At 41.1% G+C, this 15690-nt stretch overlaps 1 protein-coding gene across 1 annotated transcript in view; it reads left to right on the forward strand.

Annotated features, from left to right (window-relative positions):
• The first annotated feature begins 1815 nt into the window (after nucleotides 1-1815).
• VWA8 (von Willebrand factor A domain containing 8) overlaps nucleotides 1816-15690 on the forward strand; it is a 177615-nt gene continuing 163740 nt past the window's right edge. Inside the window, 2 exon segments of the mRNA XM_031045912.2 lie at nucleotides 1816-1962; nucleotides 11504-11581. Of these exon segments, the coding sequence (XP_030901772.2) occupies nucleotides 1818-1962; nucleotides 11504-11581 (223 nt within the window). The 5' untranslated portion in view covers nucleotides 1816-1817.

Below are 15690 nucleotides of genomic sequence, written 5' to 3' on the forward strand. Positions count from 1 at the left end.
CTTACGAGAAATTAGGGCAATATCCATAAAAGGATGCTTCAATTTAGTTTACTCAGCCTTAGGCCCAGGAAGCAGGTGCATAGTCCTATATTGGGTACTAAGAATAGAATTTATACCCAACCAACACTCTAGCCAACAGGAAACACTGAAGATCATGAAATCTCACCTCTTTTAAGTGATCACCTAATATCAGGCTGCAGAAATGCATCTAGAACTAGATCAACATTAGCTGGGTTGGTCAATGAGAAGCTCAACATGACCCAGCGGTGTGCACTTGCAGCCAACTGTATCCTAAGCTCCATCAAAAGGAATGTGTACCAGCAGGTACATAAGACCCCACCTGCAGCACTTGTCTTCTGCTCTGGGGCCACCAAAACAAGAGGGACATTGACCTGTCGAAGCGAGTGCAGAGAAGGTGACAAAGATGCTCAGAGGGCTGCAGCACCTCTCCTATGGCGACAGGCTGCGAGAATTGGGCATGTTCAGTCTGGAGAAGAGGTGGGAAGAGCACCTTCCAGTACTTAAAGGGAGCCATCAAGGAAGCTGGAGAGAGACTTTTTACAAGAGCATGTAGTGAGAGGACAAGGCTGGATGGCTTTAAACTGGAAGAGGGTTAGACATAATGAAGAAGCTCATTACTATGAGGGTGGTGAGGCACTGGCACAGGCTGCCAAGAGAAGCTGTGGCTGCCCCATCCCTGTCAGTGCCTAAGGCCAGGTTGGATGGGGCTTGGTGCAACCTGGTCTAAGTGAAAGGTGTCCCTGCCCATGGCAGGGGGTTGGAACCAGATGATATTCCAACCAAAACCATTCTATGATTCATAACTCGTAATATCTTTTGAGGGCATAAAAGTCTATGCTTAAACTGATGATTAATTCACGCTTTAGTGATTGTCCTCTGGGATAATTGTTCAATGCTTAAAACATGCAAGAAACAGCAGGTTTATTGGAGAAATACTCTCCCAGTCCCATGGACACTGAACTACCTCAGAACTGAAGTACAGGTGACAAGGTCAGTGATTTGATTCTGGCTTCTGCTAAGCTCCCTCACCATCTTTTTACTGGTGCTGAGATCTAAGTCTCAACTGGATTTTCCTTGAAACTAGGCTTGGTTTGTTGTGAAAACTTCAGCTTTTCACAAGTTATTCCGAAATTTACACAGACCCAAGAGCTGCAACTTTAGTTGAAACAAGGGAGTTCTGAAATCTATGCTTTACAAAAATCTCGCATGTAAGCCCTGCATGCACAAAACATCATCCCTGAGTAACCTGGTTCCAATTCTGCTAAAAGTATGAAATAACTTAATTCCAAGAACACAGGTGAGACATGACACTGCGACAGCAGGCCCCATGAGTTCAGCAGGACTAAGCAATCCAAAATACCTCTGTCGCCTTGAGTCTCCCTCAGGCAACACTGCTCACGCCTTGCTTTCCAGGGCGTTTTAAACGTTTCCAGCCACGGAGCTCAACCTCTTCAACACATAAAATCACGCCCGTCTCAGAGCTGACGACCCGATCTCTCTAACTGAACACATGACGGATATCAACCTCTTCTTCCACAGTGGAGTCCCGCACTGAAGGAGCTCAGGGGTCCGCCCGCCATTGCCTTTGTCTGGCCGAAAAGAGCCTGCTCTCTCCGCACCCTCCCTACTCACCCCACCGGCACCGGGAAGCTCGGCCCGTGCCGACTCAGACCCGCCCCGGCCGCCGGTCGGCCCGGCGCTAGTTTCCGGTGGGACTTTGTGCCTCGGTTTTTTCCTTCCCCCGGGTGGCTCGACCCAACCCAGCCCGGCCTGGAGGCAGCGGGCTCCCCGCACCCATGCAGTCGCGGGTGCTGTACCTGAGCGGCGGGGCCCGGGTCCCCGCTGCGCGCAGGGTCCGCTTGCTCCTGCGGCAGGTGCTGGGCGGCGGCGCGGCTGCAGCGCGGTCCGGCCGCCTGGAGGTCAGGGCGCTGCACGGCACAGGTAACGCTGCACCCCACTGTCCCGCTGGGCTCGGCCCGGCCCGACCCGAGCCTCCCTGTAGCCTCCCCCGGCCAACCCGCCCGGCAGTGTGGGCATGTGGGCAGCCCCGCTCACATCGCAGCCAGGGGGCCTACGGGAGGCCTAGAGTCGGGCTGGGGCTGCTGGTTTGCCCAGTTTGCATTAAGGTGTGTGTTTCTGCTTATGCCCTGAGTATTGCGTGGAAGAAAAGGGCAGAGTTCAGTGACAGGCTTGCTTGTAGTGAAGCAAGAAGCAGCCTCACAGCCTGTCCCCGTCAGAACTGCGCTTCTCCATCAGGCGGCTTATTCCCATTTTGTGATGCTCTCTGTTCCTTAATGGAACACATTGTCCTTCCGCGATGGCAAAGCCATATCTGTGTTAACGGTTGTCAAAGCTGATGTGTTTGTGGGTGTGCCTGCAGCATACGGGGCATGAGATAGGGGATTGACCTTGAGTTTGCCAATGGTAGGGAGGGTGTCCTGAACTGTCCTGGAATATCCTCTGGTGACCTTTGAGGCAGATGACAAGCCTGTGCATAGCAAAAGTGTCGTTTGGAAGTGATGATATGTGCTTGTGAGAGCTCACACTTTTCTGGATCAATGCCAAAAGCAACATAGCTACTAAATTCAGAGCAAGTGATGGGCAGCTGTAAATCGGTGAGATAGAATGACAGCAATTGATTCTGATGGTGAGATAGTCACTAAAGCTCTTAACCCCATCCCTTGAATACCATTTATCTCGATCTTTACTTTTTAAAAATTCTGTTCATTATTTTTATTTAGATGTTATTTTTAAATATGCATTTGGTTTCTCAAAAAGAAAGCCTCTGAAGAATTGATACATAAAATTCCTATGAGAATTTTTGAATAGAAAATATTTTAATTATGAAAAGTACCAAAAAACCTAGGGTTATTTACTTTAAAACCAATAGGAATAAAAATGAACAACTTAACAATGTGTGGTAAAAGCACCTGAAGAAGGTAGCTCAGCACTTTTGAGCCCATTGTTGGAGTGAGGAACTTAAAGAGCACAAAGAAATTCAGCAGAATGAAACAGTAGCAAATGCACTATTACTAAAAATACTTCATAATTTCCATGTGCTGTAGAATGTAACTGGGTGTAATTTAGCAATATTAATGAATATGTATTTGTATAGGTATTTGATTAGTAGGAGTATTCCCAGTTACAATTAACAGTGGTGATTTAAATCCAAAGCTCTAGACAATAGTGTAGTTTATTAAATACATGTTAAGAGGAGATAATATTAGGGATATTTGCCCTCCCAGCACCTGAGACATCTCATTTGAGTGCTTTATATTAAGAATAATACTTATTATTTGGTTTTTGTTGTTCTTTTTAAAATTCTATTTTACAGATATTTCCGTGTCCTTTTGCAGGCCTTATAATTCCTTTGAGTTTACTTAAGTTGCAAAGAGGTAGTCTGAAATTTTGTGTGCAGTACGTGGTTTTGCTATTTCTATGCAGCTACTGTAATTGCAGGTCTAATTGTAAGCAGCGTTGAGGTTGCATGTCTTTTCCTTACCAACAAAGAAAATATTTGTGAAGAGGCTGGAAGCTGTTAACAGTCAGGTAAACAGCAAATTGTTGTCTACTCAGTAATTTGGATCTGGCATCCCTGCCGGATTGAGTTTACTGTCAGTGATAGTACATTTTAAGTGAAGGAGAGAAACTGTTACCTGGTTTTGTCCTATTGTGTGTGGAGGAGTCGTGCCTAGCTTTTCAGCTCTTTGTAATGTGAATATGGCTTATTGATGTACTGAGGGCTGTGGAGGAACTGCTAGGGCTATCTAGTGGTAGAGCTAAAAAGAAATTTCAAAGACAGAGGTGCTCTGTGGCTAAGGGATAATGAGAGTGTCCTGGAAGGGTTTGGGTTTGCAACTTATCTAATGAGGGAAACTTAATTTATAGTAACAAATGTTGTGGAAGGATGACTGTCAGATTAATTTTTAATGCAGGTTTTGTGTTTCCTTCCAAAAGACTGAAACAAATCAAGGTTTTGTAGACTGCAGAGTTATTTGTGATGAATTATTATTTCAAATGCAGTTTCAGCTGATCAAAGTGAAGTTTTATGTAAATCAGTTCACTAACACTTGATTATTTGCATCTATCTGCATGTAATATGAAACTTTATAGAAAATCTGACCGAATCCACAATATCAAATATGCTTTAAGGTATTGGTGGGAACGAATGTCTAATTTTGTGAAAACTGAAGAGCTGAAAAAATAAAATTCACTCATATTCAGATAGCACAGGCAAAGGAAGGTCTTGTGTGCTTTGCTGCTCACCGTGTGTAAAACAACTTACATGTCAGTTGAGCTGAGCAAAATGCATGCTAGCTTTATTCACTGTCTTCTGCAGCTCTGCCTATCTAGAAAGTTCTACTTTCCAAAAGCTAGCCAGCCCCATTTCCTAATCAAACCTATGTTTAGAGCCTAAAAGATCTCAGTAATACATACAAGAGTATCTGATGAGCAGAGCACAGTCAGCTGTAAAACTGGTTATCAAACTTCAGAATCCTGTAATGTCACTCATCACTGTACAGGATGTGATTGTGGTAAAAATTTAAAAGCTGAAAGAAGGTTATGAAAGGGAGGGACTGTGTGATTAGGAGGGGGTTTGGGTGTTTGTTCTGTTTTTTGGGTTTTTTTCCCAGGTCTACCAAGTGTTCAAAGACTACAGAACTAGTTGATGATGGATGTAAACGCTTCCCAGCACATTCCCTTTTCTGACTTTACCTATGTAATTGTCCTGTTGATGTTCACATATTATTGACAGCTGTGAGTGTGGTTCTGGCAATATTATTTTTTTCATCAGCAAAACCTGTTTAAGAGACATTATTCTTTTCATCTTTCTCTTAACATTCCTGCTATTGTCCATTGCCCCTGTAGTTGTACGTAGGGGGGTACACTGTGGTGACTGAAACGATTTCAGGGATTTGATTATGGCATGTCCTTACATACAGTTGTTGCATCAGCACAACTGAGAAGGCAGCAAATGAAAGGATTTTCAAAGCAAATTGCTGTGAAATTTTGCAAAGTTATGCTTGAGTTATTTCAAATTATTCCAACATTTAAGAGATAAAAGGTTTGTGACAAAAAAAAAGTGTCTTTTATTAGACACTGTGATATAGTTGGAAGAAAAGGATGACCTGTCAGGCAGATAAGCTTCTGTACATTATTCGATAGGGTTTCACCATTGTTCCTATGAGTAAATGTCAGTAAATAACTTCTGAGTTTTAATACTTGGCGATTCTTTGAAGTTCAAGTTTTCCTGTTTAGCAGCTGTTACAGTCCTGGTATGTGTTGATGTGTTCTGCAAGTCTTGCCCATTTTAATACATAAGCCTGAAGCTGAACCTGTTTGGCAGACTCAGGGGCTCAGGATAGTTGTGTAGGAGATGCCACAGTGAATTTTGGAGCTGTTTTGACTATTTTGGTTATCTGTTCAGTAAATGGGAAATTTAAAAAAACAATTCTGTTGATTCTGTTGATATAACAAGTTGTAGATTTTTTTCTAGTTGAAATTATTGTAAGTCTCCTACATGACTGGATCATAGAATCGCAGAATGGTTTGGGTTGGAAGGGACTTTAGAGATAATCTGGTTCCAACCCCCATGTCATGGGCAGGGATGCCTCACAGTAGACTAGGTTGGTCAAGGCCCCATCCAGCCTGGCACTGAACATTTACAGGGATGGGAGAAATGTCAGATAAGATTCCACATTTGTGGTGTTCTGCTAATGCAGAAAAATGGAGGAAAATGTTAATTTCCTGGAGTAAATACCAACATATTGTTTCAGTGACACTTTGGACTTTAATTAGCCTAAAATAAACATTTGAAGAAAGCAAGCATTAGCTTCAAAACTGAAAAATTAAAAACAGGCCATCTAAGAATAATCCTGAGTAAAAATCAAGTAATCAGATTTTATGTTTGAAATAATTAGTTTGGCTTCTTAGAAGGAAAAACTTTCTTTTGCTCATAAAAAAAAAAAGGATGAGTTAAATGAAATTATTATTATTTTTTTTTTTTTGCTTAGATTGGAGATGGGTTTTGTTTTGTAAACATCCAACTATTTCAGTCAGCAGCAGCTGTCAATCTGCTGCATCTTGCTGGCAGCAGCTGAGCTCCACCTCATCTGTATGTGGAGGCAGTGACAGTCAAGGAGCAAACCTAGTGACCGTGGGGAATGAGTTTCTGTCCCTCATACAGGTTTGGGAGGCTGCCAGGAACAATGTAAGACACAGAATAGGCTAGTGGTTTTTTTCTCCACTCTCGCCGCTCTGAATAATATATTCAGAAAGTTGAGGAAAAAGAAAAAATCCCAACCCCTGGAAAGTTTCTGTTTCTTCAGAATAATTTGATTCTTGAAGTATGAGGGCTGAAACTCTTTTATGCTGTTATGGGAATGTGCTGGATAAATGTCAGTTAGAAGCATTTCTCCCTCCCCCCCCTTCACATTAGAATAAGATTAAGACCTGGAAATATACATTTGAGTATAATACAGATTTTGAAGTTTTGTCTAACAGGTGTGATCTTATCACACAGGAATTAATGTTAGCAGAGCTTAGCACCTTTGCAGTTTTTATATGCTCTTGCTGTTACTGGCTTTTGAGACCAGATGGATGGTCTGCATACAAGTGAGCATGTAGTATACTAAGGTGACTATTGCAGTGTGTGTTAGTCTCACATAAATTCAGGAATACAGAGACAAAAGACAATCATTTCAGCCCCCTAAAGCCTTAATGTTCCTGAAGCTTCATTGTACTGTCTTATAAAACTCCTGATTATATATTAAGATTTATACATGAGATTGGAACTGTTTCTGTTGTGTACTCAAAAAAATAAACACACATGTGGATCTGTGCAGGGTGTTTTCTTTTGCTGTAGAATTTGTTTATTTAAAAATAGCCATTTGAAATTTATTAATTTCCTTCTCAAAGGGTTATTTCACCAGAGAAATGACCAGCAGAAGAAATAAAACCTTTTACTGCTTCTTAAGTTCTAAAATTGTAGTTGAGATGAAATCTGTTTATCCTCAGATGTGACCAGCATTGCTGTAAATAATTTAAACAGCAGGGGCTTTGTTTTCTCAACATACAGGAAAAAAATTGTAGGATTAGGAAATAGTCTCTTTTTGGGAAGTGAAGAGGAGAGAGGGATAGTTGGTGTGATACTAGGCTTTAAATAGAAGATTGGTCAAAGGTGCCAAGCTCATGATAAAACTGCATCTTCAAGCTTTCTCACCCAGATTGTAACATAAAAGCATCTGCAGCGGGTCAGGACAAAGGTCCATCAAGTCCTGCTGTCAGAGAACAGTGAGTAGGAGATGCTGGAGAGAATAAAAACAGGGTGTTCGTGCAGGGGTGACCTGCCAAGGTACTCTCCCAGCCCTTTCCTGGCTGCTGCCTCTGCTGCTTGGGTTTCAGGCTGGAGCTCTTGCCTTTGTGTTTAGTAGCTCAGGGGACTGAGTGGAAGAAATAGACCTGCTCACCTGAAGAGTCCTTGTTAGTTGTCATAAAAAACAGATGTAGGTATTAATACTGTTTTCTGTCTAATATTTAGCTCTAAAGAAGAGAGTGTATCAGGTTCAGAGCACTGCGGTTACTGGCTAGCTGTATATGCGTGTGCAAATTGTCATTTTACCAGAGATGTAATTCACATCTGTCTATTCCAGGTACAGTTAGAAAGAGCTCACTGTGTGCATTGAGACTGTTTTCATATCTCGCTGTTTCAGATAATCTCTTCAGGGTCCTGTTACTGGGTCACAATCTTTATGTCCTGCCAATTTCTGACCCATATTGGATGGGCTCTTAAATGACCTGCTTAGTGTGTTGTCCACCCCGTCATGGGATGTCCCGCTTACATTTTGGATTTTGGCTTATTTTGGCTGTTGTTTTGTTTTCTGCAACCATATCTCTTCATATACATCAGATACTGCTTGTACCCCACTGTTATCCCCAAAGACAGTGGCACCAAAGATTACTGTTTTCTGTGTGGGAGATGTGCCACTGGGTTCTTATTTTCACTGCTTGCCTAAGCAAGCCTGATGTGGACTACAAAGTCTCCATTGCAAAGCCCTGTCTGTATAGCATTTGTCCACAGTACCATGGTAGTAACTTGTGAGGTAGTTAGAGTATTCATGGGCTGCTCCATAACTTTTGTGGAGTGAAATGATTTAGGATACATGTTCTCAAATTATGAGACTGATTTAACACTAGCATTTTACCAAGCAGGCTGTTGTCAGTTCCTTGCCAGCTGGTGAGACATGGGAAAGAGACTGACCAGAATGACATCTCTGTTCAAATAGTTTGGAAATGCAGTGGAAATGGAGTAACAAAATGTGAGATTTTAGACAAGTATAGAAGAAACAAATTGAGACAAGAAAATATAGCCCAGGTGGAAGTGTGTGATAAGATTAGTGGGCTAACCCCCTTGTGCTCATTTAGCTAGGAAAATAGGCTCTGCTGTCTCAGGTTATTGTTGCTTAAAGTTCTGTTAAACACTGTTAATATTTTTGCCTTTTGGGCAGATGCAGGCTGGAGGCAAAGTGTGTCTCCAGGCAGCAACAAACCTATTAAAGCTGAATGTCCTGACTGTATGCTTGGGATTTTGTGTGCTCTGCTCTCTCTATATCTTGCATGTATTTTCCCCCAGCCCATTTTTCATGAAAGATGGTAGGGTCCATTGATGGCTGGAAGATTTGTGGAATTTTTGGACATGATCTGATGTGTTTATCAAGGGTTAGCATGTTATGGGCTGACATAAATACCACTGGAAGAGGCACATTTACAGTTTTTCACATAGACCAAACTCAGTTGTGGGGTGTTTTTGTGTTTAAGGAGTACAGGAAACCAACTAAGGCTTTTCAGTGCTGTATCAATAATGTAGTAATTAAAATAATCTTATGTAGATAATAGCAATTCCAATGTATTGAAAAAGTCCAATACCTTGTTGTTTCAGCATCTTGTCCCTGCTGTGTTCTAGATTATTTATGCATGAAAGAGCTTTTACGACTTAAACTGAGGTGATTTGAGTTAGGAGCTAATTAGTCATATACTCTTGTCTCATTGCATGTTGTCTGGGGAATAGTGAGAAAATAAGATGGCACTAATTTCCTAAGGATATATCAGGCAACCTGCTCTTTTTGGAATGTTAAAATTCATCCTAGCTGAGTTTATCAACAAGGTGGCAACTTTCACATGAAGAAGTAGGCTCCTAGGCTGTTTTCATCAATTTGAAGGCATTTTGATCAATCCTTTAGCTGTTTACTAGTGAGAGTGATTGGAGCTGTAACAGAAAAAAGGCAAAGGGAGATGATGCTTAGGCAATAACATAGTTTTGCTTACTTTAAGACTTCCAGAAAGTGTGCAAACCCCTAGTTTTAGACATAGGAGATTTTTGAGAGCCAAAGCCGACATTTTACTCTCTGCAGTGGCATGTATGTTGTCCAGTGACTCTTTAATTTATGTAGTAGTTCCCAGAGTAGACTAGGCCCCTAAGCTGTTGCAGGACTTTCTTCTGGGGTGAGTGTGAATGCTTCAGGCTGAAGAGGGCACAGTATTAGGTTCATTTGAACTGGAAGTTCACTGTGGGCCAAGAAATGAGTTAGCGCCTTAAACTGCTGTTTGATCATTAGCTTAACCCCAGCTCTGTTTGGGACCATTCCATTTCTTGGCTCCTGCACAGACCTACTAGAAAAGGGTGCTTGGCTCTAGCAGGAAGAGTGGGAGCTGTTTGGTGCTGGTTGTCCTTAGGACCAGGGATGAATGAATCCTTGGCCACCGTGTATTTGACAATACTGCTATTGCCTAAGTCTCCACTTTCTGGCATGTAAAATGCAGGTGCAACCACCAGTTTGCCATCTTCTGCTAATATTTTAAAGAAAAAAAGGGGTCTGATTTGGACTTCAGGAGCAACATAAAGACTTATGTGTGGGCTTGTCAGGCTGTGATTCCCAATCTCAGCATCATTCTTAAACCCTTAAATTTGGGAGGAAATCAGCTATAATCCGTTCTTTGCCATTTCTTGTTTGTTGTGGTAGGTGGTTCTCCTCTGAGTGCTATAAATCTAGTCCTAAAAGTGTAACCTTTCCCATGGATTGTGTGAGTCATGTCAGAACCATTCTCAGTCCTGTGAGATGAGCAGTAACATCTGTGTGTGCTGGAAGCGTTACTGCTGACGGAAAGGAGAGCTGCAATATGTACGGGAGGAGTTTTTGTTCCCTGTGTTAATTTGGACAAGCTTCCTCTTCAGCATCTCCCTTTCTGGTTCCAGCATTGGTCCTCTGAACTTTTTGACTCTTTATGCAGTCCTGGAAATAGGTAACCCAGACTGGGTCCTCTTGGATGGAGTAGGACAAAGTAGAGCTCTAAAAAACAATTTTTAGAACTGGATCTTGTTCATAGGCTATGTACTTTCTACATCTTTTTTTCTGAGAAAACTCAAGACACAGTTCCAAAACTTGGCTCAATTCATGGAAAGGTAGTGTAATTAGTACTGTGGCAAAACTGCACCCCTATGCAAGAGTCTTATTCTGGTCATCCTCTCCATCCTCATGTATGCACTACAGTGGCTGCTGGACAGCAAAGGTGGTGTTATCTTTAGCAGCAGTAATGGAAAAAACATCATTCTACTAGAGTCAGCTTGGTGTCATGGTCTTAATACTTGTGAACTCATTTGCATGGTCTCTTAAAAGAAAATAGACTTTGGGTTTGTTACCAGTCTGCAGCTCATTTTCTTGGCTTCACAGGTTTTGGGTGTTGTATTGTTTTTCTGTATGACCACTGCTGGCTTGGTGCATGCCCATTTCCTGCCTGTAAGCTATATTTCCCTTTTGATTTTCAAGAGAGAGAACCCAGGGCATGCCCTGCAATTTAATTCAAGCCTGTGGTTGTAGAAAGATGGATAAAAGGGGCAGGTCCTAGTAAGAGACCAGTAAATAAAATGTCAAGGTGCTTCAGTTTTAGTGAAACTTAGAGCAAGAAATGCTTGAGACCTCTCAAACTTCGGAAACATGCCAGGTTCTGTAGCCATGGAGTCAGAGAGTACAGCAAGGACCCACTGACATGAGTATGTCATTTTGTACTTCCAACAGGTATTGTTTCCAGCTGCCTGAAAACTCATCACAACTACAAGTGTTTTCCATTGCTAGATCTGTAGGCAAACAGGTTAAAGGTTTAATTCCAATAAGTCAGTAATGGTAGCTGGAACGGGGTTCTACAGTGAGCTTGAATTCCATAGGTCCCAACAAAGTGACTTGTGGTTATAATAACAACAAAGGGGAAAAAAAGAAGTAATATTAATTAACTGGAAATTATCCTGGTACTTGATCTATTGAAAAGCAGCAGAGCCTAGTTGGTAAACTAATAGTTCCCAAACACAGTAGAGGCTGCTTTGTAAACACACAGCCTGATGGTGGTAGGCCTAGGAGTTAAACTTTAATATAAAGACATTGAACATATAAAAGTATCTGGAAACTAAAAGACTTCTTTTCTCTTTTCTTAGGTGATACTGTCACTATCGGGGATGTGTCCTTTAAACTCAAAACACCGAAGAACCCAGAATTTGTTCCACAGAACTACAGTAAGAATCTGCTTTCCTTTTGAATGATTTTCAGGCCATTATTCAAAAACCTTTTACTCACACAAGTCACCCCACTGACTTAACTGAAATTATCAAAGAAAGGTGTTTTGAAAAAGCATGCAATTTGTGGAAGGATTCTCTGCTGAGTTCTTTACTGCACCTCTGGTTCAGCTGGTTATATAGGAATCTCTTAACTTTGAATATAACTTGTCCTGTTGATTAGTGGGTAAAAGGATTATTTGTTTATATTTAAATATTTTGTTCAAGAAGGCTATAATCAGCAATTACTTCTAAAAATAACACAGTGATCTCATTGTTTGGTCATAAACTGGCAGTTTAAAATTGTTATTCAATTGCAATGTGATTATATGTCCTACGAGTTTTCTGCTGTATGGTAGATATATGGCTTTTCTACTGTGATATTTAGTATTCCCAGATTGTCACATTATTGTTGCCAGCAAACATAGGGATCTTTAAAATTAAGTGAGGTCAAAGAAAATATTCCCCCTCCCTGGGTTGAACAAGACTGGTAAACTGGTAACAGTGGAAAAGAAGGCTGAGGCTATGTCCTGGTTTGAGCAGTAGCGGTCATTTTTCTCCTTCTTGGTAGCTGGTGCAGTGCTGTGTTTTGACTTTCGGGCTGGGAACGGTTGCTGATAGCAAGTATGTTTTGAGTTACTGCTCAAATGTTTAGTTTGTCCAAGGACTTTTCTGAGCTCATGCTCTGCCAGGGAGGAGGGGAGCCCGGGAGGAAGGAGAGACAGGACACCTGACCCAGGCTAGCCAAAGAGGTATTCCATACCATAGCACGTCATACCCAGGATGTAACCGGGAGAGAGACCTGGAAGGGCTGGAGCTCTGGGGGGATGGAGGAGGTATCGGTCGGTGCTCGGTCAGGCAGGGTGGGGTGAGTTATGGGTCGGTGGCTGGTGAGATGTTGTATTCTCTTCGCTTGTTATTTGCTTTATCATTATTGTTTGTAGTAGTAGTAGCAGGAGTGATTTATGTTATACCTTAGCTATTAAACTGTGCTTATTTCAATCCGTGGGGGCTACATTCTTTGGATTCTCCTTCCTAACTCTCCGGGAGTTGGGGGAGCAAGGGGGGGAAGTGAGTGAACGAGCTGTGTGTGGACTTGATTTAAACCACGACAGGCTATCAATTCACATAATTGATAGAAGGCTATTAGTTCACATAATTGATACCAAAATAGTATGTTCTTTTAGGTTACCAAATTAAATTAGTTTTAACGTCTTTGAACCTTTTTACATTTTGCAGAAATGGGTAGGAGAGGTACTGTTGGTTACCTTATGTTTGAATGTCTTTGCTTTTCAGGTCTTATGCTAGGTACTTAGCAAGTTCTATATGAAATGAATGTGAGTGAATGTAAAATATTAATCAGGTTTGCTGTTGTTGGCAAATGGCTTTTTCTTAGAAGATGATAATTAAAGGTACATGAAATCTGAATGGGTGTTATATTTATTTTTATAAGTAAAAAATAAAAATGAGTCATACACATGAGATTTTTTTAAATGGGATTTCTGACATAACTGTGTCTGACACATTCTGGAAAGAGGACACTTATTTTTGCACTGCTTCTTTTATCAGTAAAAATAAACCCTATATTTTTAAAATCTCACTGTACCTGAAAAGCAAGGTTGTTTAATTATATTCTGGAGAAAAATTGCACAGCTTTTCATGGTAGTTTAGATGTAAAGTTTTAATTGTGAGAATGCACATTGGTAATATTTTTTTTATATTGACTTCATGTCAGTGCACTGCTTTTGTTAATGGTTTCTGGAAATTTCATGGAAATGACAATGTACCTTTTTGTTTGCTACCTGCATTTATTAACTTTGACAACTCAATTCTGAACATGGCTATTCCAGGGCACTTTTTTCAATGACATCAAATCCTTGTTAAGGCAGGAAAAAGGATGTTCTCTTGCAATACCATGTCAGCTCTGCTGCTCTCTAAACATGCAAGCACATTTGGGAGTTTGGCTGTCGTCATGTTGCATGCAACTGCATTGAACTGTGGCATTTCAAACATTGTGTGGTTTTGTGCCACATGTCCTGAGTATGTGTACCCTCCCCAGTGTGTGATCAAAAGTGACATGCAAGGTGTTAAGTGATAAATGCTGTTAGTGTTGTTGGTTGAGATACATGGAAGACTAATTATTGTGGGGAGTTGAAACAGAAGGTTTGTGCTTGTAATAATAAAATACAAAAAAAAAGTAACACTGGATTTCTGTGCTTGAAAGGTACTTGTTTTAATGTTGAGAAAATTGGGTTACTTCTCTGTACTAGGCTCCTGTTATTTATTCATCAACAGTTCCTGTTATTTATTCATCACCTGAAAGATCAGTATTGATTTAACAGTAAGATACCTGTGTGTCCTTAGGCCAGGATGGTGTGCATCATGTGCTGAAACAGGGCCAAGCGTGTGTGTTCAGTTTGCTCAAAGTAGGTTCAGATTTGCACTGAAACATTCTTCTTTCTGTTAACTTTAAATCTGACTGTCAGAGTGCAGCACACTATAGAGACAGGATATATTGCAGTATGGCTGTAATCTTTGCTAACAAAGACTTTTGCCATGACATTTCTTGTTTCCTAGACTAAGGAAAGATCTCTGTGGTCAGAGATTGTGATTATTTCAGCAGTTTGAGTTTTCATGTCAGCTTGCAACTGACCTGCTGCTTTGTTGTTACCAGCTTTCAATCCAGGGTGTGAAGTAGTCTGGTTTTTGTCAGCAGACCTCTGTATGTTTTACACCATTATCCCTGTTTCGTCTATACGGACAGTGATGAACAGGGAGACACCGGGGGTATGGAAACCTACAGTGAAGGTCAGGGTGGAACTCAGGACATTGTGTGAACTTCTTGTGCCTCAAAGCAGGGTTGGCTGAATCCAAATCGTTACTGAGAGGTGTTTGCACCTCCTTGTGCTGGTGATGTAGATTCCAGAACCTCTTTGCACACTTTGCTGCAGTAATTAAAGATTCCTTTGTTTGGGGGGGGGAAAGGCTAAAAGCTTCTGCTGATGCCTCATTTGCCTCATTAAGATATTTTTGGACATACTTTTAGTTCCCTGGTGCTTGTTCTATCTAGCATAATCATGATGCACAGATGACTCTTTTCTTCACTGTGGTTCCTGTCTTGTATATTGGAAAACAGTTATGATTTTCAGTCATATATTTTCTAGACTTTTTTTCATTTTCTTTTCATAATTCTTCTTTCTCTTTTCTCTCAAACTGTTTGGTGCTGAACTGAGCTGTTGTGCTCAAAAGCAGACACAATATGTCCTGCCAGTTGGAGTCTGAGTTCTGAGATAACTGCGCTGGCTATGTGTTTCCTTATGAGTTGTACATCCAGCTAAGAATAGTTTCATTTATTCCATGTTTATATATCACTTAGAGAAACTTGGTCTTCTGAATCCCATTCACAGTTCTTCCCAGAAAGCTATTTAGCTTTACATGATTTCTTTATATTCTTTTTTCATTTATGCTCACATGGAGAGATACGATTTACTTATGCAGAACTTATATCTTCCTGTGAAGCAATCAACTCAGAGGAATTAATGATGAATGAGTTTCCAGGTCCATCCAGGAAGTAACTTTCCCCTTTCTGAGCCCCAGCAAAGACTCATAACTTGTTTCCTTACCACCACAAGAACAAAAATTCTTGGAATGAAGACTGTTTCTATTAAAAATTTATGAGGAAAAAATATTATTTCAGTGAAAACTGTCTGTGATGTAACCACGTTATGAAACTTTGAAACTCTTTGGGCTCTGTGCATCAGAATAAAATTGAAGGAGCAGCAATGCTTTACTTCTGAATTGCTAAATGAAACCCACATAGGAGTGAGTGCCCCCCTCTTCACTTTGGCCATGCTGCCTCCTTCACTGTGTCCTGGGCAACTTACTGTCTTCCTTCATTGTCCCCCAGCCTGAACAAGCTGTGAATTTAGTTATAGAATCAAAGAATCATGGAATAGTTTGGGTTGGAAAGCACCATCAAAGGTTATCTATTCCTACCTCCATTCAATGAGCAGAGACATCTAGATCAGGTTGCCCGGAACCACATGCAGGCTGGCTTCGAATGTCTCCAG

This window comes from Melopsittacus undulatus, chromosome 2 (genome assembly GCF_012275295.1).
Source record: "Melopsittacus undulatus isolate bMelUnd1 chromosome 2, bMelUnd1.mat.Z, whole genome shotgun sequence".
Lineage (NCBI taxonomy): Eukaryota > Metazoa > Chordata > Aves > Psittaciformes > Psittaculidae > Melopsittacus > Melopsittacus undulatus.